General features: G+C 44.0%; 2 protein-coding genes across 2 annotated transcripts in view; one reads left to right on the top strand and one right to left on the bottom strand.

The window, feature by feature from the left end:
* LOC121003516 (zinc finger protein 208-like) overlaps window positions 1–27146 on the top strand; it is a 2651670-nt gene that overhangs the window by 804072 nt on the left and 1820452 nt on the right. The window lies entirely within an intron of this gene.
* LOC121003540 (oocyte zinc finger protein XlCOF22-like) overlaps window positions 10465–27146 on the bottom strand; it is a 933287-nt gene continuing 916605 nt past the window's right edge. The window contains exons 6-7 of the mRNA XM_040435442.1: window positions 16900–17002; window positions 10465–11675 (exon numbers count right to left, since the gene is read on the bottom strand). Coding sequence (XP_040291376.1) covers window positions 10651–11675; window positions 16900–17002 — 1128 coding nt within the window. The 3' untranslated portion in view covers window positions 10465–10650. The remainder of the gene's footprint in view (window positions 11676–16899; window positions 17003–27146) is intronic.

The following is a 27146-nucleotide window of genomic DNA, read 5'->3' as shown; positions in this document are numbered from 1 at the left end:
CAGAATATGCCAGCACAAGTCTAACATCCGATGTGAAAACAACCACCTGCCCCTCCCCGCACATTTCACAGCCAAACGTCACACTATCGCCCAACTACGGTTCCAGGTAGTGGAACAAGTAACAGTTCCCAGAAGGGGCGGAGATTTATCACGCCTCCTCATGAATAGGGAAGCCATGTGGATACACCGCCTTCAAACACTCGATTATGATATAGGAAGCTTCATATAATCCCTACAGCACATAGACTTAAACCAACGCGGCGGCGCTAACGGTGCCCACGGGCAATCATGTGTAAACAATGAACCTCCATCTAGATAATACACAGCATATATTTTGGGTGCAAATCTATCACATGAACTACCCCATGAACCACAGACAACATAAATATAGGTTGCAAGACAATGATTTTCCTTGAAATAAACAGCTCTAACAATACCTCTATTCTTATTCTAGAGCAGATATTGATCCTCATCTTAATTCCTAATTGGGAACTGAATAGATCATATTCTTTATGGCCTACTACACTGGTTATCATCTAGAGGTAATTATGACAGACACTGCTCTGATGGACATCCATAGGTAAATATGACATCCATAGACAAACGAATCCACTGGTTCATCAACTAGAGGTAACTATGATAGATACTCCCCTAATGGACCTCCACAGGTAAATATGACAATTCACAAGCTTTACCCTCCCAAACCACAGTCCCAGCGCTTCCCCGCTATCCTAGTAGCTAACTGTTAGCAGGATCCCATCCCGGCGCATGCGCGTTTGCACACAGTGGCACCCCAGCTGATCACCCCAGCGGCCGCACGGACGCAGCGCGCGCATGCGCAATCACACTCGAGAAGCTCCGGACGCCATCTTCACTTTACCCGGAAGTACGTCAGCTAGGACCCGCCCCTCCAACCACGCTGCGCAGCCGGATCCCACATAAGGGGAACGGAGACACAACCGGCAGCATGGCAATCCGGAATACAGGCCTCAGCCTCCCGGACCGCACGCCAGATAGGGACACAGAGCCCATACAAACAGCAGCATCCCTGCCGACCACCGAGGAAACTCTTCTTATTCAAGCTTTTTTTCGGATTTGATGCGGCCATAATCCGGGTAAGAATTGACAATGAATAAGCGGTTGCTAAACTACCCTTCTATATGGTATTCATATCGAGACAATAGCCTGTTCAAATATGTTGTTCAATCTATACCCAATCTGTCTTAACAATATGTTGTGAAATCCTTACCTAGCGGACTCTGCATTTAATTAGACTGTCTAACCACTTGTGATGAAGTATTCTTTAGCCTAGAGCAGTGATGGCTAACCTTGGCACTCCAGCTGTGGTGAAACTACGACTCCCAGCATGCTCCATTTATTTCTATAGAGTTCTGAGAGCAGCCAAGCAAGCGGGGCATCTTGGGAGTTGTAGTTTTACCACAGCTGGAGTGCCAAGGTTAGCCATCACTGGCCTAGAGCATACGATATACAAGCTTGTTTATATACCACGTTCAATTTTGATTTCTATTATACGGTCCGTAGAATACTGTTTTTGCATATTTTCTGTCCCTCTTTGCAAATTATGTTCCTTAACCCCACCTACTGCTACCCATTGACTAACTCTATAACCGGTGAAGCACCACAGTCTCACCATGGGAAAAGCGCACCACCTCAAACCACCTACTGACCACAGACCACTCCGATGATGATCCTGCTGGATCCCCAGATGACAGCTAACGCTCTCTTCACGTGCCATATCGACACGTCCTCCTTTTGTATATAATATATTCGATATACTACCTGATATTTGTCTGTGACGCACCTGTTTGCGATATTATATGTACTATACAATTGACCCTATACCTATTGTGATTATTGTATATTTATCTGTGACACTTTGTATGCCTCTCCAGTTACACTAAAGAAGGCTTCTCAGCCGAAAGCGTTCTTGACTGGAACCGCACTAAAATAAAAGCTTTGCATTGAAACTCAAGTGGAGTACAGGAGTCTTTATATATTGGGTGAAAAAGGGGATATGCCCGGATTTAGCTCTGATCCCAGACAACCCCTTTAATTTTTACTTATTGTGCTGCCTACCTAATTTTTGTCACTTTTGTTTTACATGATGCTGAGGGCTTTTTATTGATATGTTTTTCGGAGATTTATTTTCATTTTAATTCAAAATCAAGCTCCTTATTCTTTAAGTATGCAGATTGACACCAAAATAAATGGTTAAAATCGGTTCCCTGTTTTGGTCAGATTGATATTTTTTTGTTTCATGTGAAAAGAGAAAACCAAATTACGTACCGGTAATTCCCTTTTCATGAATCCTCCATGACGGCATACCATGAGAGATTACCCGCCTCCAACCAGGTAGGGACAGGAAGTATAAATTTGACTCTCCTCTGGCTCCTCCTCAGCGTCTTTCTGGATCGACAGCCTAGAGAGTGTTCTTTCGAATCTTTTAATTTATTCTTTTTTTATTTTTTTGCACACCATCACCTATGTGTAGTCATATCATCGCTACTTCTATATTATATATACATATACACTCACCTAAAGAATTATTAGGAACACCATACTAATATGGTGTTGGACCCCCTTTTGCCTTTAGAACTGCCTTAATTCTACGTGGCATTGATTCAACAACGTGCTGATAGCATTCTTTAGAAATGTTGGCCCATATTGATAGGATAGCATCTTGCAGTTGATGGAGATTTGAGGGATGCACATCCAGGGCACGAAGCTCCCGTTCCACCACATCCCAAAGATGCTCTTTTGGGTTGAGATCTGGTGACTGTGGGGGCCATTTTAGTACAGTGAACTCATTGTCATGTTCAAGAAACCAATTTGAAATGATTCGAGCTTTGTGACATGGTGCATTATCCTGCTGGAAGTAGCCATCAGAGGATGGATACATGGTCTCATTCTGTTTACGCCAAATTCAGACTCTACCATTTGAATGTCTCAACAGAAATCGAGACTCATCAGACCAGGCAACATTTTTCCAGTCTTCAACAGTCCAATTTTGGTGAGCTCGTGCAAATTGTAGCCTCTTTTTCCTATTTGTAGTGGAGATGAGGGGTACCCGGTGGGGTCTTCTGCCGTTGTAGCCCATCCGCCTCAAGGTTGTGCATGTTGTGGCTTCACAAATGCTTTGCTGCATACCTCGGTTGTAACGAGTGGTTATTTCCGTCAACGTTGCTCTTCTATCAGCTTGAATCAGTCGGCCCATTCTCCTCTGACCTCTAGCATCCACAAGGCATTTTTGCCCACAGGACTGCCGCATACTGGATGTTTTTCCCTTTTCACACCATTCTTTGTAAACCCTAGAAATGGTTGTGCGTGAAAATCCCAGTAACTGAGCAGATTGTGAAATACTCAGACCGGCCCGTCTGGCACCAACAACCATGCCACGCTCAAAATTGCTTAAATCACCGTTCTTTCCCATTCTGACATTCAGTTTGGAGTTCAGGAGATTGTCTTGACCAGGACCACACCCCTAAATGCATTGAAGCAACTGCCATGTGATTGGTTGACTAGATAATTGCATTAATGAGAAATAGAACAGGTGTTCCTAATAATTCTTTAGGCGAGTGTATATTCTTATATATATATATTTTTTTTTTTGCGATGGGAAACCCCTATGCCGTCATGGAGGATTCATGAAAAGGGAATTACCGGTACGTAATTTGGTTTTTCCCTTTCATCCTCCATGACGGCATACCATGAGATATAACATATTAAACAACTAGGGGGGGATTATAGCTTGAAGAACTTTCCTCCCAAAGGCTAGATCTTGACCTGCCTTAACATGGACTCTGTAATGTTTGATAAATGTATTAGGTCTAGACCAAGTGGCCGCCCTACAGATCTGTTCTAGTGAAGCGTTAGCTTTTTATGCCCAGGAGGCAGAAACTGATCTTGTAGAATGGGCTGTAAAGGCTTCAGGAGGTGATTTTCCTAGAGCTTTATATGACTCTGAAATAGCCATTTTTATCCATCTGGAAACAGTATTTTTTGTCGCTCTCTGCCCCTTATTTGTACCAACAAACTGAACAAATAAAGAGTCCGTCTTTCTGAAGGTTTTCGTAGCCTCTAAATATATTAGAACTGCTCTGCGTACATCCAATTTATGAAACCTTTCCTCTCCTTCTGTTTTCGGGTCGTCACAAAACGAGGGAACCAATATTTCTTCTTGCCTGTGGAAATTAGACACAACTTTAGGAAGGAAGGAGTTATCCAATTTAAATGTAATTCTATCTGAAGAAATAATACAGAAAGGCTCATTAATCTTTAGGGCCTGGATTTCACTAACCCTGCGAACCGACGTAATTGCCACTAAGAACAGGGTTTTTAGCGTTATATATTTTACAGAGACATTTGACAAGGGTTCAAAAGGACTTTCTATTAGGCCTGATAAAACCACATTGAGATCCCAGGGGGGAATCGTGGATCTCAACGATAGTCTCAGTCTGTCTGCCCCTTTTAGGAATCTGGTAATCCAAGAATGATTGGCAATTTTCTCATCAAAGACTGCACTAAGAGCAGACACGTGAACCCTTAGTGTATTGGGACGTAGACCTTTCTCCAGCCCGGATTGTATAAAACCTAGAACTGAAAGAACAGAAAATTTTTCAGGAGATACTTTTTCTTTCATACACCAGGTATTAAAAGTTCTCCACACTTTACCATAGATTTTTGAGGTTATCTCCTTTCTACTAGCCGTCATAGTATTGATGACAGAATCTGACAGGCCTCTAGCTTTTAGAATCATCCTTTCAGGTTCCAGCCTGCCAAATGCAGCCTTTCCACCTTGAGATGGTGAACAGGTCCCTGCGACAACAAGTCCTGATCCCAAGGAAGAATCCACAGACTTTGAATGGACATGATCTTTAACAGTGGAAACCATGATTTTTTTGGGCTATAAGGGGGCTATCAGGATAACGTGAGCCCTGTCTTGCCGTATCTTTCTTATCACTCGAGATATTAGTTGCAAAGGGGGAAAGGCGTAAGCCAGATGAAAATCCCATTTTATTGATAAGGCATCTATCCCTTTGTTTCCATCTTTTGGATTGAGGGAAAGAAAGCAATTCACCTTTGCGTTTGTGGCTGAAGCAAAGAGATCTATCTGTGGAAACCCCACTTTTTTGTTATTTGGCGAAAAACTTGCTCCTTCAAACTCCATTCTGTTTGTATTATCTCGACCCTGCTTAGGAAGTCTGCTTTTACATTTAAGCTTCCTTTTAAATGGACTGATGAAAGGGATTTTATATTTTCTTCTGCCCATGAATTTTTTTTTTCTGTTATCTGGCTCAGGCATTGGCTCCTTGTTCCACCTTGATGATTTAAGTATGCCACCACTGTTGTATTGTCGGATCTTATTTGAACATCCTTTCCTCTTATGTATTGACTCGCAACTTTTATTGTCTCCCAAACTGCCATCAATTCCTTCTGGTTTGTTGACCAAGTTTTTTGGTGGTCTGCCCAGGCCCCTTGGAAATAGAGATGAGAGCAATGCGCTCCCCAACCCCAAGGACTTGCGTCTGTTGTGACAAACACCTGTTCCTCCAAATTCCATGGAATTCCCTGACATAGGTGATTTACTTGTTTCCACCACTGAAGAGACTGGCTTACTGCTAAGGGAATCAGAACGGTTTGTTCCAGTGAATTCTGGTTTCTGTCCCAGCAGGTTAAAACCCAATGTTGCAGAGTTCGCGAGTGGAACTGAGCCCACTTTACTGCAGGGATGCAAGAAGTCAAGGTCCCTAGTAGTTTCATAGCTTCTCGTATCGTACAAGACGGATGACTTTGAAACTTTGTGACTTTTTCTACCACTCCAGACACTTTTTGCTCTGTAAGCGACGTCCTCTGACGAGTGGTATCTAGGGAGAGGCCCAAGAAAATTATTACCTGGGATGGGACTGGTTTTGACTTTTCCCAATTTATTAACCATCCCGCTAGATACAGCGTCTGACAGGTAACAAAGAGATTGTTCTCTAGGGACTGTTTTGTCTCGCCTACTATCAGTAGGTCGTCTAGGTAAGGGACAATCAGGATGTTTCTCCTTCTCAAATGCGCCACCAGCTCCAGCATCACCTTCGTGAAGATCCTGGGGGCTGAGGTTATGCCAAATGGTAATACCTGGAATTGAAAATGGAGAAGATCTTTCCCCAAATGGACTGCTATCCGCAGGAATTTTTGAGACTGTTTGCATACCGGAATATGGTAATATGCGTCTCTTAGGTCTATGGAGGCCAGAAAGTCTCCCTTTTTTTAGCAGATTCACAGTTGATCTAATCGTTTCCATTTTGAACCTGTTGTATTCTATGAACTTGTTCAAGTTTTTTAGGTTTATTATTAACCGAAATTTCCCGTCTGGCTTTTTTACTAGAAATACGGTTGAATAATATCCCTGACCTTGTTGGGAAGGGGGAACCGAAATTATGGCCTTTTGAGCCAGCAACTTCCGAATCCCTTCTTCTAGATTTCCTTGAAGAACGGTTGTTCTTTGAACTGGAGTAATCCTGAAAATATTTGAGAGAGGAGGAAGACGGAACACGGAACACAATTTTGTAGCCTTCAGATACTATATCTAAGACCCAAGGGTTTGTTCTAATCATTGCCCAATAGTCTAGAAAAAAGCTTAATCTTCCTCCTACCTGACATCTGGCGTCATTGCTTTGATGATTCCGTATTCTTTGTAGTGAACAAGTATCCTCTACTCTTTTGTTTTTTTCCCCTTGACCAGCCAGAATCTCTATTTGTTTTCTTCGTTTGAAAGGGAGCTACTTTTTTAACTCTCCGAAAGGGAAATTTCCTTTTCCCGGAGTCCCTGGGAAAGGTTTTCTTTGAGTCGGAAGCCTTTTCTAGGATAGATTCTAAATCCTCTCCAAATAACAAATTCCCATGAAAAGGCAAGGTACATAATTTCAGTTTTGAACTGACCTCTCCAGACCAGGATTTTAACCAGAGAGATCTCCTTGCTACGACCGCTAACCCAGTTGCCTTTGCGGCCATTCTGACTGATTCTGCAGTAGAATCAGACAGAAAATCCACAGCTTTAATTAATAGTGGAAAGGAATCTTTTAGACTATCATATGTATTCCCGTTTTTCAGCAAGGATTCTAATTGTATGAGCCATTTATTTAAAGACCTGGATACTGATGTAGCAGCTAGGTTTGGTTTAAACAGGGCCGCACAAGCTTCCCATGTCTTTTTGAGAGTTTGGTCCGTCTTTTTATCCATGGGATCCCTTAAAGATCCCATATCCTCAAACGGTAAGGCATTGGGACCTTTCACCAATTTGGATAGGGATACGTCTATCTTAGGACAAGTCGTTAATAGAGCTTCATCTTCACTAGTAAATGGAAACAGTTGTCTTATTGTTTTAGGAATGAAGAATTTCCTATCCGGGGTCCTCCATTCTCTTTTAACTAGCTCATGCATATTTTTATGTACTGGAAACCCTTGGTTAGACCTCTGTTCAAAGCCACTAAACATTTCATCATGGACTGATCTGTGGACCTTTTCCTCAGAAAGATCCATAGTGGCCCTAACAGCTCTGGTATCCTCAGAGGAAAAAAAAAGATAGTTTTTAAATTCTGAATCAGAACCAGAAGAGTCTCTGGAAGATAATTCTCCCGATTCCGAATCTTCATCTAAATCCGAATCAGAGGTTTTTGCTTTAATTAATTCTCTGGTATCCTCAGTCGCCTGTTTGGAGCAGGAAGGAAATACCGAGGGATCTGACATGGCAGATCGCATTTTTAAGTTCTTCTTTTAAAGATGGAACCAAATCCTTAGTAATATTGTCAGTACATTTTACACAAACTTTCCTAGTATAGGAATCTGAAAGTTTTACAGAACAAATACTGCACTTTTTTGACCGCTGACTAGATTTAACTTTCTGAGCAACCTCTTTCTCACTCTGCAAACATACAGAAAGAAAGAGAAACATATATGGGTTAATTACAGCATATACTGTTTAACCCTTGTCCCGGTAACGTTACTCACAAGTGTAGATCCCTGAGTGGTCTCCATAACTCCACTTGGATCCGACATGTTTAGGGTAGACAGCCACGCTTTTTCCCCCTTTTTAAATAACTTTTACCTTAAGACCTCAGATCAGAGGACGACCTCCGTTATAATCATGCGCGATTTTCAAATCTCCCGCCATCCCCGGCATGCGATCCACCGCCGGAAGTGCCCTCAGGCCCCGGACCGGAAGTAAGCCGTGGAACGCATGGAGCACGTCCACTTCCGGTGACGACACTGTGAGCGCCAGCCATGCCGGATCGCAGTGTGGAGCTTGATGACTGACCGGAGAGACTCCATAAGTGTCCGGCCCCACGTGGACCTGTCTGCCCGTGCCTAGCAGCAGGTGAGAGACACATTCTCAGCGCCCGTTACCCAACTAGAGCTCGGACTCTGCTGCCTCCTCACATGGTGATTTCTTCTTCCATTCTTCGTGGTCCGCGACCAAGCGAAAAACCTATCTCCTACCTGGAGGGACAGGAAGACACTGAGGAGGAGCCAGAGGAGAGTCAAATTTATACATCCTGTCCCTACCTGGTTGGAGGCGGGTCATCTCTCATGGTATGCCGTCATGGAGGATGAAAGGGAAAACTATAACTGAAATAAAGTGGCCTAAATAGGAGGAAATGCTCAAAAACCTCAAACACTGTGGCGTGTTTATAACCGGGGGAGCAATTCCCCCGCATGTGATCCATTGCTAACGGCAATCCCCAGTAAAAATGCATACAATGGAATATGTTGACAGCGGATCACATGCACCACAATGGCATCCTACTCAAGATGGGATGTGTGGATGCAAATATAAAAATACATAAATCACTGCGAAAGGTGCACCACAATGATAAGCAACTGACAACACTGGCTAATCCCTCAAGCTGATGCTAAGAACTGAGACTTTAGCCAATGTATTCCTGTCAGGAACAGATCGGAGCCCTATTGCACCACCGTCAAGGTATCTCATCGTGGCATGGGTTCCTACCACTAGACTACCTATGGTGTGTGAACATGGTCTGAGAGGTGCTAAGATACAACTTCTAGCCAAGCTCCCACATACCTCCATAGTAAAATCATGTGGTAGCTACCTGTGGTAGCCTGTGTCACATGGCCGGTTATAGGTGGCGCTTACAGCCTTATCTCTCCCACTGCCTGAGTGATGTCACTATGGAGGTATGTGGGAGCTTGGCTATAAGTTGTATCTTAGCACCTCTCAGACTGTGTTCATACACCGTAGGTAGTCTAGTGGTAGAAACCCATGCCACGCTGAGATACCTTGACGGTGGTGCAAAAGGGCTCCGATGTGTTCCTGACAGGAATACATTGGCTAAAGTCTCAGTTCTTAACATCAGCTTGAGGGATTAGCCAGTGTTGTCAGTTGCATATCATCGGGGTGCACCCTTTGCGGTGAAAAGAGAAACTATGCAGACTTTTTTCTTTTTTTTCTATTTTATTCTCACTTGTATTTTATTATATATTTTGATACTTTTAAAATATATTTTGGCCTATGGGACATTTACACATCACTGTAACTGGGGCATCCAGATGTGACGAGTGATGCTTCTGCACCATAACGGCCTCTGCAAGGTAGAAACCACTATGTGCACAAAACAAGCAATCACCTACAGAATATAGGGGCAGCGTCCAAAACCATCCATAGAAACAGTAAAGGATCAGTACCCCATTCGAGGTATTGTCATTACTTCTTGAAGTATTGTCAGATGTAAAACATCTGATTAAAAACCCAGACAAAACTGTAACTGCGCCCATGGAACAGCCTGAATATTAGAGATCCTCCAAATAAAACATATCATCTCCGTATCACCATACAATAATAGGAATGGGAAAAGTCATAGGAAAAAAAAAAATTCAAAAATTCTATATATCAAATAAAAATATTTTATATCAAGTCTTCAATTATAAAACTTAAAAAATCCAGAGCTAGTGGGACATACAAAGAAGAAAATAACCAAGGATTCCCCCACTGGTAAATTCATGTGAGATGAGTGAACTACATGACTTCTACAAATACAGGGGTGGCGGGGACCCCACTTGTTGGATTTATCTACAGGTACATTTTGGTCAGGGTGTACAGACTAAGATGGTATTCCTTTAGGAGGGCGAGTAATGGCTTCTATATAATGAGGCAATCCTCACCTGGGTCACTTGTTGGGAGAACTTGCACATCACTGATGAAACCCAGTAAGAACTGACGGTTTCTTAACAAGCTCATATTTGACATTTTTAATTTTACAAATACTTATAAAAGTTAGAACAGACCGGGGCTGGGTAGATAGTTATCTTTTTATATGAGGCCCTATAGGTTTTTTTTTATTTCCTCTCACCAAGAATTTTTGTTTAGAGGGGATATATATATATACACAGTATAAACTTTCACTTTTAACTGGATCTGTCCTTTGATGACCGGCATTCATTCAATACAGGAGACAATACGTGTTTGGGGAGATCTCACAGTGGTCCCAATCATCACTCTTAGCCCTCAGACACATCTGGTAACTCAAAGCAAGGTTCTGTTTTATCTCCCTGTAAAAAGGAGTATCTGACGGAATAAAGCCAGTTAGTGACACTGACTACCATAAAAACACATAAGGTCGGTCACTAAAGGGCTAAGCATGGAGATGGCTTCTCTCTGTGAGTTTTCTGATGTGAAACGAGAGTTGATTTCTGCTTAAAACATTTCCTACATTCTGTACATGAAAATGGCCTCTCTTCTCTGTGAGTTTTTTGATGTGTAACAAGAGCTGATTTCTGCTTGAAACATTTTCCACATTCTGAACATGAAAATGGCTTTTCTCCTGTGTGAGTTCTCTGATGTACAACAAGAGCTGAATTATTGTTAAAACATTTCCCACATTCTGAACATGAAAATGGCTTTTCCCCTGTGTGAACTCTCTGATGTATAATAAGAGCTGATTTATGCTTAAAACATTCACTGCATTCTGAACATGGATATGGCTTCTCTCCTGTGTGAATTCTCTGATGTACAACAAGAGCAATTTTCTTGTGAAAACTTTTTCCACATTCTGAACATGAAAATGGCCTCTCCCCTGTGTGAATTCTCTGATGTTTAAGAAGAGATGAATTACAGTGAAAACATTTCGCACATTCTGAACATGAATATGGCTTCTCCCCTGTGTGAATTCTCTGATGTATAACAAGAGCTGATTTTGTCTGAAAACATTTCCCACATTCTGAACATGAATATGGCTTCTCCCCTGTGTGAAATCTTTGATGTATGGCAAGTTCTGATTTCTGGCTAAAACATTTCCCACATTCTGAACATAAAAAAGGCTTCTCCCCTGTATGAATTCTCTGATGTCTCACTAATTCTGATTTATATCTAAAAAATCTTCCACATTCTAAACATGAAAATGTCTTCTCTCTTACGTGAGCTGTTGGATGTTTACCACCTTTTCTGTGACTTTTATTTTGTGTTACAGTCTCTGATGAATCAGAAGATCGGACCTGTTTAAAAGGATCAAATAATACATTTTTGCTGTGATTGGATGAAGATATATCTTGGATATTGGCATGCTCTTCATATATATCTTGTATGATACCATGATCATCTACTTCAAAATCTGAAGATACCAGATGTTTCTCTAAGTTCCTGGTACAGTCATCTGCCAAGAACAAAAGACATTTTATTATTGATAAATATACCAAAATATTCTATTTAAATTTTACTACATTTCAGTATAAAAAAATCCACAGAAAGGTATGGCACAAAATACAAGAATTAGCTGACTAAAACAGGGGTGGCCCAAAAAAATCACGATCTAATAGTAGACCGATGGGCATAACTAGGCCAGGTTGGCCCCCACCTTGAGCAAATTCCCTGCAACCTCCATCCAATCAGTCATTTTAAATACATATAAGGCCTCATGCACACGACCGTTGTGTGTTTCGCGGTCCGCAAAACACGGATGACGTCCGTGTGCAGTCCGCAATTTGCGAAAACTGCACAGACAGCCATTGATATAACTGCCTATTCTTGTCCGCAAAACGGACAAGATTAGGACAGGTTATATTTTTTTTTGCAGACCACGGAACGGAGCAACGGATGCGGACAACACACGGAGTGCTGTCCACATCTTTTGCGGCCCCATTGAAGTGAATGGGTCCACATCCAAGCTGCAAAAACTGCAGCTCATGTGGACCAAAACAACGGTCGTGTGCTTAAATAAAACATTTTATAGCGCTGGACAAGAAGCGTTAAATGCTCCCCACACCACAGTTATCTCCCCTAAGAGTCCCTTTCACAGTAGAATTCCCGTTTAGTGTCCTGAGGAGAATGCCCCCTTGATGTCTCCAAACAGTAGTTATGCTCCCTTAGTGCCCCCACACAGGAGTTATGCCCCTTACAATAATGTTTCCCCTTAGTGCCCCCACACAGGAGTTATGCCCCTTACAATAATGTTTCCCCTTAGTGGCCCCACACAGTAGTTATGCCCCCTTTGTGTCCCCTTCTACAGTTGTACTGTCCCTTAGTGCCCCTTACAATAGTGCAGCTCCTTATACTGCTTATACTTTGAATAAAACTAATAAAGTAATACTGAGCACATCATGCTCTTCCCAGCAGCAGACATGATGTGATGACGTCATCTCTCCTGCTGAGCTGAGGAGAGCGCACAGGCCGGGGGATTATCTCAGGTCTGTGCGCTCTCCCTCTCAGCCCAGCAGGTACAATGACATCACTGTATCACACCTGCTGCTGGGGAGAGTGCAGGCCGGGGAATGAGACCTGGGCTATAATGGATGACAGATACAGCAGCTGGACTCGGAGGTCGGAGAGTAGAATGGACAGTAGGAAGCACAGTCCTGTCACTCTCAAGTAAACAAACTGGATGGCACGCTCCATAAAATCTTCCTTTTTTTCGTGGATTAATATTAAGGGCCTGTTATTCATATATAAACACCATCCAATGATAATGAAAATTCTATCACTACAGATGAACCATTTCTTGAAATTAATTTCAGGTGTAATTTTGATGAATGAGAAGAGTCAATTAGGGAATGTTAAATAATATGTGATCCTGTATTACCATATTTTTCGCCCTATAAGACGCACCTAGGTTTTTGAGGAGGAAAATAAGAAAATATATATTTTTAACCAAAAGGTGTGCTTTTGGTGGGTTTTGAACTAATGGTGGTCTGTGCATGACACTACTATGGGGGATCTGTGGATGGCACTGTTATGGGGGGGATCTGTGGGTGGCACTGTTATGGGGGATCTGTGGATGGCACTGTTATGGGGAGATCTGTGGATGGCCCTGTTATGCGGGGGTGATCTGTGAATGGCACTGTTATGGGGGGGGTGATCTGTGGATGGCACTGTTATGGGGGGGGGGTGATCTGTGGATGGCACTGTTATGGGGGGGTGATCTGTGGATGGCACTGTTATGGGGGGGGTGATCTGAGGATGGCACTGTTATGGGGGGGTGATCTGAGGATGGCACTATTATGGGGGGGTGATCTGAGGATGGCACTGTTATGGGGGGGTTGATCTGAGGATGGCACTGTTATGGGGGGGTGATCTGTGGATGGCACTGTTATGGGGGGTGGATCTGTGGATGGCACTGCTATACATGTGTCACCCACAGATCCCCCACCCCATAACAGTGCCATCCACATATCCCCCACCCCATAATAGTGGTATCCACAGATCACCCCCCCCCATAACAGTGCCATCCACATATCACCCACCCCATAATAGTGGCATCCAAAGATGCCCTAATATATTGGAGCTAAACCTGTGGGAGGGGCCGGTGTCATGCAAATGTGGCGGGACCGGTACGGTCACTGTACTCCGGCCCTACCGCTCACTCACTGCTTTATTGCCTAAACATTTTATAATAATAGCTTTCATTGAAGTTCCGATCCCCAGCCCCATCTGTACTACTTACTAAATGTCCTGTAGCAGGCAGGGCAGGGGGGGCGGACAGAACTCACTGACGTCACGTGCCTGCGCCGCCTACTTTATGAATGAAGTAGGCGGCGCAGGCACGTGACGTCAGTGAGTTACGGCCGGCCGCCCGCCCTGCTCTGCCTGCTACAGGACCCCGCCGCATTTGCATGACACCGGCCCCTCCTCCCTCCCCCGTCCAGCTGATACATCGCAGTCTGTGATGCTGCAGCATCGCAGACTGCGATGTAAAATGGCAGCATTCGCCCCATAAGACGCAGGGGCATTTTCCCCCCACTTTTGAAGAAAAATACGGTACTTAGTATTTAATGTAAAAGATTTATTATACTGCACACTGACACCATTTATACTGATAGAAAATGGCGATGGAAGGTCCCACCAGATACCAACGGCCATCTGACCAATGATTGGTCATAAAATCTGTCAGATAATCTGTTGGTGTAAATGCACCTTTAGATATAAAAACAGCAGATCTTGATGGCTTGCTCGCCCAAATGCATTCAACATGGCAGAACATTCCTCAGACAATCAATAATAACCCCATTGATAGCATGTCAAGGCGTGTAGGTGAATTTATTTATGCACGTGTAAGAAATACTGATTTTTAAGATTTTTTGGGAAAATAATGTAAGCCATATGTTGATTTGGTATCCTGCTCTCAGCAACTTCCTAGTAATTAGTGCCTATACTTGTCCTCTCAAAGCCAGTGAGCGAGTACTGTCTATCTGGACAACGGTCCATTAGCATCAAAGGTTCTGTAGTTGTCAATTATCTAAAGAATGGCTGACAATTGTCCAGTAGGTGGTACATGGCTAGTGGGCAGGAAAATGCTGGAAAATCCCAACATTCCAGCTGCTTCTATCAGTCTTCAAGAGTTCACTGGAAATTGCTATAAAACCATAAGGAACAACCAAAAAGATGTGTCCAAGCCATATTCTAGACAATGCTAGACTGGCTGTTAGGAAGGAAGGAAGAAGAGAAGAGAAGAGAAAAGAAAAGTGCTACAGAAGAGGAAACCTGGAGGGGCCAGAGCAAAGACGGGGACTGGAGAGACATGAGAAGACCTCTGTATAGTAACTACACTGTACTGTAGAGGGATAGGAATTTGTGGTTTAGTTACCAAATGGTCTTGGGAGTAACTTTATTATTAGTAGTAATTATTAGTAATTGTTATTGTGTACAAGTCTCTCCGTATGTGATATTATTTTTGTTCCTTTATACTCTCATACAGGGAGTGCAGAATAATTAGGCAAGTTGTATTTTTGAGGATTAATTTTATTATTGAACAACAACCATGTTCTCAATGAACCCAAAAAACTCATTAATATCAAAGCTGAATATTTTTGGAAGTAGTTTTTAGTTTGTTTTTAGTTTTAGCTATTTTAGGGGGATATCTGTGTGTGCAGGTGACTATTACTGTGCATAATTATTAGGCAACTTAACAAAAAACAAATATATACCCATTTCAATTATTTATTTTTACCAGTGAAACCAATATAACATCTCAACATTCACAAATATACATTTCTGACATTCAAAAACAAAACAAAAACAAATCAGTGACCAATATAGCCACCTTTCTTTGCAAGGACACTCAAAAGCCTGCCATCCATGGATTCTGTCAGTGTTTTGATCTGTTCACCATCAACATTGCGTGCAGCAGCAACCACAGCCTCCCAGACACTGTTCAGAGAGGTGTACTGTTTTCCCTCCTTGTAAATCTCACATTTGATGATGGACCACAGGTTCTCAATGGGGTTCAGATCAGGTGAACAAGGAGGCCATGTCATTAGATTTTCTTCTTTTATACCCTTTCTTGCCAGCCACGCTGTGGAGTACTTGGACGCGTGTGATGGAGCATTGTCCTGCATGAAAATCATGTTTTTCTTGAAGGATGCAGACTTCTTCCTGTACCACTGCTTGAAGAAGGTGTCTTCCAGAAACTGGCAGTAGGACTGGGAGTTGAGCTTGACTCCATCCTCAACCCGAAAAGGCCCCACAAGCTCATCTTTGATGATACCAGCCCAAACCAGTACTCCACCTCCACCTTGCTGGCGTCTGAGTCGGACTGGAGCTCTCTGCCCTTTACCAATCCAGCCACGGGCCCATCCATCTGGCCCATCAAGACTCACTCTCATTTCATCAGTCCATAAAACCTTAGAAAAATCAGTCTTGAGATTTTTTTTGGCCCAGTCTTGACGTTTCAGCTTGTGTGTCTTGTTCAGTGGTGGTCGTCTTTCAGTCTTTCTTAACTTGGCCATGTCTCTGAGTATTGCACACCTTGTGCTTTTGGGCACTCTAGTGATGTTGCAGCTCTGAAATATGGCCAAACTGGTGGCAAGTGGCATCTTGGCAGCTGCACGCTTGACTTTTCTCAGTTCATGGGCAGTTATTTTGCGCCTTGATTTTTCCACATGCTTCTTGCGACCCTGTTGACTATTTTGAATGAAACGCTTGATTGTTCGATGATCACGCTTCAGAAGCTTTGCAATTTTAAGAGTGCTGCATCCCTCTGCAAGATATCTCACTATTTTTGACTTTTCTGAGCCTGTCAAGTCCTTCTTTTGACCCATTTTGCCAAAGGAAAGGAAGTTGCCTAATAATTATGCACACCTAATATAGGGTGTTGATTTCATTACACCACACCCCTTCTCATTACAGAGATGCACATCACCTAATATGCTTAATTGGTAGTAGGCTTTCGAGCCTATACAGCTTGGAGTAAGACAACATGCATAAAGAGGATGATGTGGTCAAAATACTCATTTGCCTAATAATTCTGCACGCAGTGTATATACTCATCAATAGTAATAGTAATTGTAATATCATTATTCCCACATTGCACAATATATCTATGTTTCTTTATTTGTATCAGCAGAATCTTAGAGACCTCTCTGCTTTACTTAGTGGTAACTACTCACCTGGGCGGTTATCTGCAGGATTGTCCTCTGTACTCTGCTCATCACCCTTCACATATGTCTCTGTAACATATATAATATTCAGATCTTCACCTGGATTCACAAGCTGTGAAAGAAATATTGTAGAAGTCATCAGACGGTTGGAGAAGTCGTGTGGAAAGTTTTATACGACCTGAAAATATCAGTAATTAGAATGATGACCAAAAATGACCGGACAGCAGGAGTTATCGGACCCAAATATCTGCAGGTCTCCTGTATAAATCCAATCTGATTGCTTCATTATTCCAACCAGTTTGCAATGCAGGGAGAGAAGCCCTTATATTCAATCCCTAACATTACTTTGTGTGTATATAACATTACATTGTTTGTGCACCTGTTGCCCTTGCTGGACGCCCCAAGGCTGTGAAGCCGGTAAGCCAAATTTCTTTCAGCCCGTGGCTTATTTACCTCCTCGGAATGGCCATAATCATCTGCTCTGCTTCAGCCAATGACTGGATTCAGGGGTAAGATGTCCACAAAAAACACATCATCACTAAAGCCAGTCATTGGCTGCAGTAAAGCAGGTGACCATGCCTGTGCCTGCGAGGGAGCAAACAACATCTACTGGAAGATGGACACACAGGAGCTGGCACACATAACCAGAGCGAAGGGTAGCAGGTACATATGACTCTTTCCATAGTAGAGGCTGCGGACACATGTGAAAAGTTACTTATTCCTGAACAAACCCTTTAATGCTGTCTTCCTGTTCTATCTAGAAGTTTTGGGATGACTGCAGGCATGAAGATACTGTACCTAGTATAAGGGACAGGGGAGAACACAGGAGAGGTGAGAACTGATTATCTATCACCACTAGAACACCCTGCTTATCACTGTTAATAGTATAAGGACAAGAGAGGTAAGAACTGATTATTTATTACCTCTCGAACAGCCTGATCATCAATGTTTGTAACATAATGGGCACTAGAACCACTAGAACACCGTGCTTATAACTGCTCTTAGTGTATGGACAGGAGAGAACATAGGAGAGGTGTGAAATGAATATATCTCACCACTAGAACACCCTGCTTATTACAGATTATAGTATAAGGGACAAAAGAGAACACATGAGAGTGGAGAACTGATTCTCTATCACCTCTAGAACACCCTGCTTATCACTGTTTATTAGGGTTGTGTCAATACCAAAATTTTGATTGCGATACTCGATACCACGCAAAAAAAATAAAACACCTGGGATCTTTTCATCCCTTGTCCTATTCACCCTGATAGAGCTCTATTAGGGTGAATAGGACTTTACACTGTCCCTGCTACCCTCTGCATAGTACACACAGCAGCAGGGAGATTACCATGGCAGCCAGGGCTTCATTAGCATCCTGGATGCCATTGTAACCGATCGGAGCCCCAGGATTACACTGATGGGGCTCCGATCAGAAGCTGCCACTGCCACCAATGAGGAGGAGACCTTGTGGCCACTGCCACCAATGATTTTAATACTGGGGGGGTTGGGGGGGGGGGGGCGCACTGCGCCACCAATGATTTCAATATTGGGGGGGTTGAGGGGGGGGGGGCGCACTGCGCCACCAATGATTTTAATACTGGGGAGGAGCGCACCGTGCCACCAATGATAATATAATTAATACCCAAAAACTGAAAAATCAGGACAGCAATTGTATAGCACAAAATAACAAGTTTTTATTAAACATATAGTTTTTTAATACATTTGTTGGAAATACATATATATTAGCAGCATTAATCACACAGGAATGATATCCACAGATCTGTCACTAGTAGTACATATAAATAGCAATTACTCCCCCAGGCTGTGGGTGACAATAAGCCCCAGACCTAAATCAATACATAAAGTGCATAGTGCCACAAGATAAATAGATACATATAGGAGGAAAATGCAGTGATATATACAGATCCCTATAATTAACATTTAATACAGGAGGCCATTGCAGCACCTGAGAGGTTAGCTGCCGCTAATCGCAGCTCCCCGCCAGCACCCGCCTCCGTGATTTGTATTAAAGAGGACCTTTCATCTGGCAAAAAATTCTGAACTAAGTATCATGATATGTACCTGAAACAACCCTACTGTTTATAGTATAAGGACAGAAGAGAACACAGTGGAGGTGAGAACTGATTATCTATCACCACTAGAACACCCTGCTTATCACTGTCTATAGTATAAGGACAGGGGAGAACACAGGAGAGGTGAGAACTGATTATCTATCACCACTAGAATATCCTGCTTATCACTGATAGTGTAAGCACAGAAGAGAAAACAGAAGAAGCAAGAACTGATTATTATCACTACTTTTGATGAGCAAAGTTTTAAAAAATTCGATTTGGTTGCTTCGTCGCGTTTTTCCCCAAAATTGTCTTTGTTACAAATGAATCAGTCACAAAGTGCATTACATCAGGTATATCCCAGCCTGCAATTAAATTTTAGGGAGAATAGATCCTGGTGTACATCACTGTGAATTGCAGAAACATGCATAGCTAGTCCTTTCTGGTAACATAGTAACATAGCACATAAGGCCGAAAAAAGACATTTGTCCATCCAGTTCGGCCTGTCATCCTACAAGTTGATCCAGAGGAAGGCAAAAAAACCCTGTGAGGTAGAAGCCAATTTTCCTCACTTTAGGGGAATAAAAAATTCCTTCCCGACTCCAATCAGGCAATCAGAATAACTCCCTGGATCAACGACCCCTCTCTAGTAGCTATAGCCTGTAATATTATTACTCTCCAGAAATACATCCAGGCCCCTCTTGAATTCCTTTATTGTACTCACCATCACCACCTCCTCAGGCAGAGAGTTCCATAGTCTCACTGCTCTTACCGTAAAGAACCCTTTTCTATGTTTGTGTACAAACCTTCTTTCCTCCAAACGCAGAGGATGTCCCCTCGTCACAGTCACAGTCCTGGGGATAAATAGATGATGGGATAGATCTCTGTACTGCCCCCTGATATATTTATACATAGTAATTAGATCTCCCCTCAGTCGTCTTTTTTCTAACGTGAATAACCCTAATTTTGATAATCTTTCAGGGTACTGTAGTTGCCCCATTCCAGTTATTACTTTAGTTGCCCTCCTCTGGACCCTCTCCAGCTCTGCTATGTCTGCCTTGTTTACAGGAGCCCAGAACTGTACACAGTACTCCATGTGTGGTCTGACCAGTGATTTGTAAAGTAGTAGGAATATGTTCTCATCACGGGCATCTATGCCCCTTTTGATGCAACCCATTATCTTATTGGCCTTGGCAGCCGCTGCCTGACACTGTTTTTTGCAGCTTAGTTTGCTGTTTATTAAAATTCCTAGATCCTTTTCCATGTCAGTGTTACCGAGTGTTTTACCATTTAGTATGTATGGGTGACTTGCATTATTCCTTCCCATGTGCATAACCTTACATTTGTCAGTGTTAAACCTCATCTGCCACTTATCTGCCCAAGCCTCCAATCTATCCAGATACCTCTGTAGCAGTATACTGTCCTCTTCAGTGTTAATTACTTTACACAGTTTAGTGTCATCTGCGAAAATTGATATTTTACTATGCAAGCCTTCTACAAGATCATTAATAAATATATTGAAGAGAATAGGGCCCAATACTGACCCCTGAGGTACTCCACTAGTGACAGTGACCCAATCTGAGTATGTACCGTTAATAACCACCCTCTGTTTTCTATTATTGAGCCAGTTACTTACCCACTTACAGACGTTTTCTCCGAGTCCGAGCATTCTCATTTTATATACTAACCTTTTATGAGGTACAGTGTCAAATGCTTTGGAGAAGTCCAGATACACGACATCCATTGATTCGCCGCTGTCAAGTCTAGTACTTACCTCCTCATAGAAACTGGTAGCTAAACAGTTACTGTGCGTCAGTATGACAGACAGGTCACATATATGGCTGTGCACATCATCGTGCAGGCCACCAACAGTCCTAGCTGACCCTAAGAAAAACCAAGAATGCATACAGCATTAGGGATGAGCGAACCCGAACTTTATAGGATCAGTTCGGGCAGTGGAGGAATCCTGTTATGGATTTCGTTATAACGGTATATAACATAATTTTATGACGGAGGGTAAAACAGGGAAGCCTTTAAGAGGCATTCCGTTTTGATCCTTCATAATAGAAGCCTATGGCTAAGTATAGCGGATCCGTCTGGTCTCGTTATGCAGGACGAAAAACAAAGCCCTGCATAACTGAAACCAGACGGATCGGTTATGCTTGGCCATAGACTGCGTTCCATCATAGAATTACGTTATATACTGTTATAATGGAATCCATAACGGGATTCCTCCACTGCCCGTACGCCAAACCCAAACCTGCAAAGTTCGGGTTCGCTCATCCCTACACAGCATCCATCAGAAAAGAAAAAAATTTAATTAAACCGCTGCGTGCCCCTGCAGGTGTCCTAATAACTCTTTAGTGAAACAAAATAAGGACACGGATTCAATATACGATACAATAAAGTAGTGGTGAAAAAAATAACTGTGCGTCACTATTAGACTTAGTTCACACTTCACTTATTTTGTCAGTTATTGTCAGACCAAAGCAGGTGCAGGTCAAACCCACAGAACAGGTGCAAATTTATTCATGATACCTAATACGAGAGCAGGCTTGGCTCCTGAATTTGGCTCACAAAAACCGATGGAAATAACTGAAGAGTGAATTCAGCCTTATAGGTCAATGTAAGCGACAGGTCTAATTTATCGGTGTGGACTTAACCATGCAGTGGCCCAATATTCAAGTAGTGGTCCCATGACAGTGGAGAGGGTGTCAGCAGTAAGGCTGTGTTCACTGTTTATTTTTCTGATCTATCAGAAAAACTACCCCAAAAAAAAAAAACGATTATGTTGGTTGAGCGTCCAAATTCAAGCAGTATTTGGTCAGCATTTGATCAGTATTTGTAAGGTAAAAACAGGAGTGGGTCCAAAACAGAGAACATGTGGTGGAAATATATGTATGTCTTCTGTGTTTTGGACCCACCCCTGCTGTTGGCTTCCAAATTATGATCAAATCCTGATGCAAAATACTGACCGTCTGATAAAGGCCTTATGGGCACTCAGGTTTTTTTATTTTTTATTATCATAGTGGATCAGAAGAACGGAAAAATAAACAGCGATGTCAAACATGGACACTAGTGTCACAAAGTGGTGAGGGTGGCAACAGCATGAAGAGTCAAAATAGTGACCCCGGGACAGATTGAGGGTGGCAACAGCATGTGGAGTCAGCATAGTGGCCCAGTCAAAGAGTGAGGAGGTGGGGGGACAAGTAACAGCAGCAGGCGTGTGGCATCATGCAGGTGCCAGCATCAGAACAGTGGCAGCAGCACCTGGACAGAAGTAACGGGCCATTTGTCACAATATTCTGGTTTGGCAGTACACTAGTCAGATCATTACTGCCAGAATGATCTAGTCTGTTGTATCAGGCATTGGTGTCTGGAAATACTGATTGATCCAGGACCGATTCATCTTTATAAGGTTAGGTTATAAAGTGATATACGGAAGTTCCATGCTCAAGTCAAGTCTAAAAAAGGGGGCTTGATGTGGGTGGGGACGAGCCGATAGGTCTGTCTCATTTATCATTTTCGACACCTGTTTTAGGAAGCTGGCTTAAATTTAGACTGATGGTGGATGCGCTGAAGTTATGTAGAGGTCGGTGCCAATGATCCATCCGATTCATCTTTATAAAAGGTTAATCTCTCTACATTTTGTGTTGAAAGGAGAGTTCTCTTTGGGGTAACTATGCCATCCATTACACTAAACACTTCTTCTGATGCCATATTACTGCATAGGCAGGTAACTTTGCCCAGGGCAAACTTGGCCAGTTGCGACCACAATTCAATTTTAGCTGCCCAGTAGTCCAGGGGATCATTGATCTGCGGTGACAGAGTGCACTTAAAGTATGCTACCACCTGTGGTTCAGGTTCTGCTCCAGGTCCTGCTGCTGTTGGATGGTTTCTTCAGTAGGTGGGTGAAGAAAAGTGCTCAAGACTTAAGTTGTTACTGATGGAGCTGGTGCTGTTCCTGCCACCCCACTCCCCTTCAGGAGTCATGGCAGTGGAGCCTGAGCTCAGAGGGTACCCCCGGTAAGAATGATGTGGCCTAAATGGGAGGAAGTGCTCAAAACCACAAACACTGTAGCGTTTTTATACCCGGGGGAGCAATCCCTCCGCATGTGATCCGGCAATCCCCGGCAAAAATGCATACAATGGAGGATGTCGGCAGCGGACCACATGCACCACAAAAACATCCTAGACAACATGAAATAATGTGTAAAATACAAAAAAGAAAAGTCAGTCCTGTGTCCCAACACGGACAATTACTTGCGCTGCTGCTGGTCCCGGAGTAGTGTGGTAGGTCGTGCACACTGATAGATACAATATGAAGAATGGTGGAACCGCGCTGCTCTGGACTGTGTCTCCCGATAAAAGTGGATGGCATAGGGTGAGCCCCTTTCCCCGGCACCCAAAGGATCCAATCCTCCACAGATCTCCTCCTCTACAGGGTTAGAATGGGATAGGCAGAATAGTGAAGCACCCTTTGCAATCTTTTGTTAAAAGGTTTTATTATACTCACAAGAGTCGGTAGACAAAAAGCATGTAATAGGCAGCGAAACCCGGGTCGGGCAGGAACTTGACGTTCTGATTTGTATTACATGCTTTTTGTCTACCGACTCTTGTGAGTATAATAAAACCTTTTAACAAAAGATTGCAAAGGGTGCTTCACTATTCTGCCTATCCCATTCTAACCCTGTAGAGGAGGAGATCTGTGGAGGATTGGATCCTTTGGGTGCCGGGGAAAGGGACTCACCCTATGCCATCCACTTTTATCGGGAGACACAGTCCAGAGCAGCGCGGTTCCACCATTCTTCATGAAATAATGTGTGGATGAGAATATAAAAATCCATTAATCACTGCAAAAGGTGCACCACAATAATATGCTACTGACAATACTGACCAAACCCTCACGCTGATGTTAAAAACTGAGACTTTGGCCAATATATTCCAGTCAGGAACATATCGGAGCCCAAGGCACCCCATCAAGGTATCTTAGTGTGGCATGGGTCCTGCCGCTAACCTACAGTGTGTGAACACAGTCCCATAGGTGCTGAGGTCCGACTCACAGCCAAACTCCCACACACCTCTAAAGTAAGATCACTAATACAATGGGAGGGTAGGAGGAGGCTGTGAGCCCCACCTATAACAGGCCATGTGACACAGGCTACCAGGTGCACACGTTACCAATGATAAACTATGGCACATTCCATATATATCAAGAAAAAAAAAATCACAGAATGAAATTGCCTAAATAACACGCCATAGTAACCAATGACGCTGTGCACTCCGGGTGTCAGGAGGAGCACGGAGGAGATGATTTCACAAGGGGGAGAGCTGCTGGCACAAGAAGGGGGGGGGGGAGAGATGCTGGCACAAGGGGGGGGGGCTGCTGGGACAAGGGGGGGAGAGCTGCTGGCACATGGGGGGGAGAGCTGCTGGCACAAGGGGGAGAGCTGCTGGCACAAGGGGGGAGAGCTGATGGCTCTGGGGTGGGAAAGAGCTTATGGCTCTGGGGTGGGAAAGAGCTTATGGCTCTGGGGTGGGAAAGAGCTTATGGCTCTGGGGTGGGAAAGAGCTTATGGCTCTGGGGTGGGAAAGAGCTTATGGCTCTGGGGTGGGAAAGAGCTTATGGCTCTGGGGTGGGAAAGAGCTTATGGCTCTGGGGTGGGAAAGAGCTTATGGCTCTGGGGTGGGAAAGAGCTTATGGCTCTGGGGGGGGAAAGAGCTTATGGCTCTGGGGTGGGAAAGAGCTTATGGCTCTGGGGTGGGAAAGAGCTTATGGCTCTGGGGTGGGAAAGAGCTTTTGGCTCTGGGGTGGGAAAGAGCTTATGGCTCTGGGGTGGGAAAGAGCTTATGGCTCTGGGGTGGGAAAGAGCTTATGGCTCTGGGGTGGGAAAGAGCTGATGGCTCTGGGGTGGGAAAGAGCTTTTGGCTCTGGGGTGGGAAAGAGCTGATGGCTCTGGGGTGGGAAAGAGCTGATGGCTCTGGGGTGGGAAAGAGCTGATGGCTCTGGGGGGGGAAAGAGCTGATGGCTCTGGGGTGGGAAAGAGCTGATGGCTCTGGGGTGGGAAAGAGCTGATGGCTCTGGGGTGGGAAAGAGCTGATGGCTCTGGGGTGGGAAAGAGCTGATGGCTCTGGGGTGGGGGAGAGCTGATGGCTCTGGGGTGGGGGAGAGATGATGGCTCTGGGGTGGGGGAGAGATGATGGCTCTGGGGTGGGGGAGAGATGATGGCTCTGGGGTGGGGGAGAGATGATGGCTTTGGGGTGGGGGAGAGATGATGGCTCTGGGGTGGGGGAGAGATGATGGCTCTGGGGTGGGGGGGAGATGATGGCTCTGGGGTGGGGGAGAGATGATGGCTCTGGGGTGGGGGAGAGCTGATGGCTCTGGGGTGGGGGAGAGCTGATGGCTCTGGGGTGGGGGAGAGATGATGGCTCTGGGGTGGGGGAGAGATGATGGCTCTGGGGTGGGGGAGAGATGATGGCTTTGGGGTGGGGGAGAGATGATGGCTCTGGGGTGGGGGAGAGATGATGGCTCTGGGGTGGGGGAGAGATGATGGCTCTGGGGTGGGGGAGAGATGATGGCTCTGGGGTGGGGGAGAGATGATGGCTCTGGGGTGGGGGAGAGATGATAGCTATGGGGTGGGGGAGAGATGATGGCTCTGGGGTGGGGGAGAGATGATGGCTCTGGGGTGGGGGAGAGATGATGGCTCTGGGGTGGGGGAGAGATGATGGCTCTGGGGTGGGGGAGAGATGATGGCTCTGGGGTGGGGGAGAGATGATGGCTCTGGGGTGGGGGTGGAGCTGATGGCACTGGGGGTGGAGCTGATGGCACTGAGGGATAGTGGAGCCGATGGCACTGGGGGGGAACTGAAGCACTTGGACTGATCACACAGGGGGGAACGAAGGGTGTTGAGGACTGATGGCAGGAGGTTTGAGGAGTTTTTATAAAGGAAAACAGTCTATTAATTCATTTTTTCTTATTAGAATACTCGATTAATCGTAAAAATAAATCGATAGAATACTCGATTTCTAAAATAATAGTTTACTGCAGCCCTACTTGTGTGTTGCCAAATAGAAAACGGACTAGAAGAGGAAGGTCGCACAGCTAGGGCTGCCGTAAACGATTATTTTAGTAATTGAGGATTCTATCTATTATTTTTTACGATTAATCGAGTAATCTAATACTCATCAGACCCCTTGCCATCAGTCCCCAACGCCCTGTGCGATCAGACCAAGTACATCAGTTCCCCCAGTGCCATCAGCTCCACTATCCACCCAGTGCCATCAGCTTCCCCTCACCCCAGTGCCATCAGCTCTGTTACCCCAGTGCCTTCAGCTCTCCCCCACTCAGTGCCATCAGCCCCTCTATGCCATAGAAACATAGAATGTGTCGGCAGATAAGAACCATTTTGCCCATCTAGTCTGCCCAATATACTGAATACTATGAATAGCCCCTGGCCCTATATTATATGAAGGATGGCCTTATGCCTATCCCATGCATGCTTAAACTCCTTCACTGTATTTGCAGCTACCACTTCTGCACAACATGCAATAATCTGTGGATGAGAATATAAAAGTAATACTTCCTGATATTACTTTTAAACCTTTGCCCCTCTAATTTAAAACTACGTCATCTTGTAGCAGTTTTTCTTCTTTTAAATATTCTCTCCTCTTTTACTTTCCCTTTATGTATTTAAAAGTTTCTATCATATCCCCTCTGTCTCGTCTTTCTTCCAAGCGATACATGTTAAGGTCCATTAATATTTCCTGGTAAGTTTTATCCTGCAATCCATGTACTAGTTTAGTAGCTCTTCTCTGAACTCTCTCCAAAGTATCAATATCCTTCTGGAGATATGGTCTCCAGTACTGAGCACAATACTCCAAATGAGGTCTCACTAGTGCTCTGTAGAGTGGTATGAGCACCTCCCTCTTTCTACTGGTAATTCCTCTCCCTATACACCCAGGTATTCTGCTAGCATTTCCTGCTGCTCTATGACATTGTCTGCCTACCTTTAAGTCTTCTAAAATAATGACCCCTAAATCCCTTTCCTCCGATACTGAGGTTAGGACTGTATCAATGATTTTATATTCTGCTCTTGGGTTTTTACGCCCCAGGTGCATTATCTTGCACTTATCAACATTACATTTTAGTTGCCAGATTTTTGACCATTCCTCTAGTTTTCCTA

The sequence above is a fragment of the Bufo bufo genome, chromosome 6 (assembly GCF_905171765.1).
Source record: "Bufo bufo chromosome 6, aBufBuf1.1, whole genome shotgun sequence".
NCBI lineage: Eukaryota > Metazoa > Chordata > Amphibia > Anura > Bufonidae > Bufo > Bufo bufo.
This window is presented reverse-complemented; position numbering and strand designations above follow the sequence as displayed.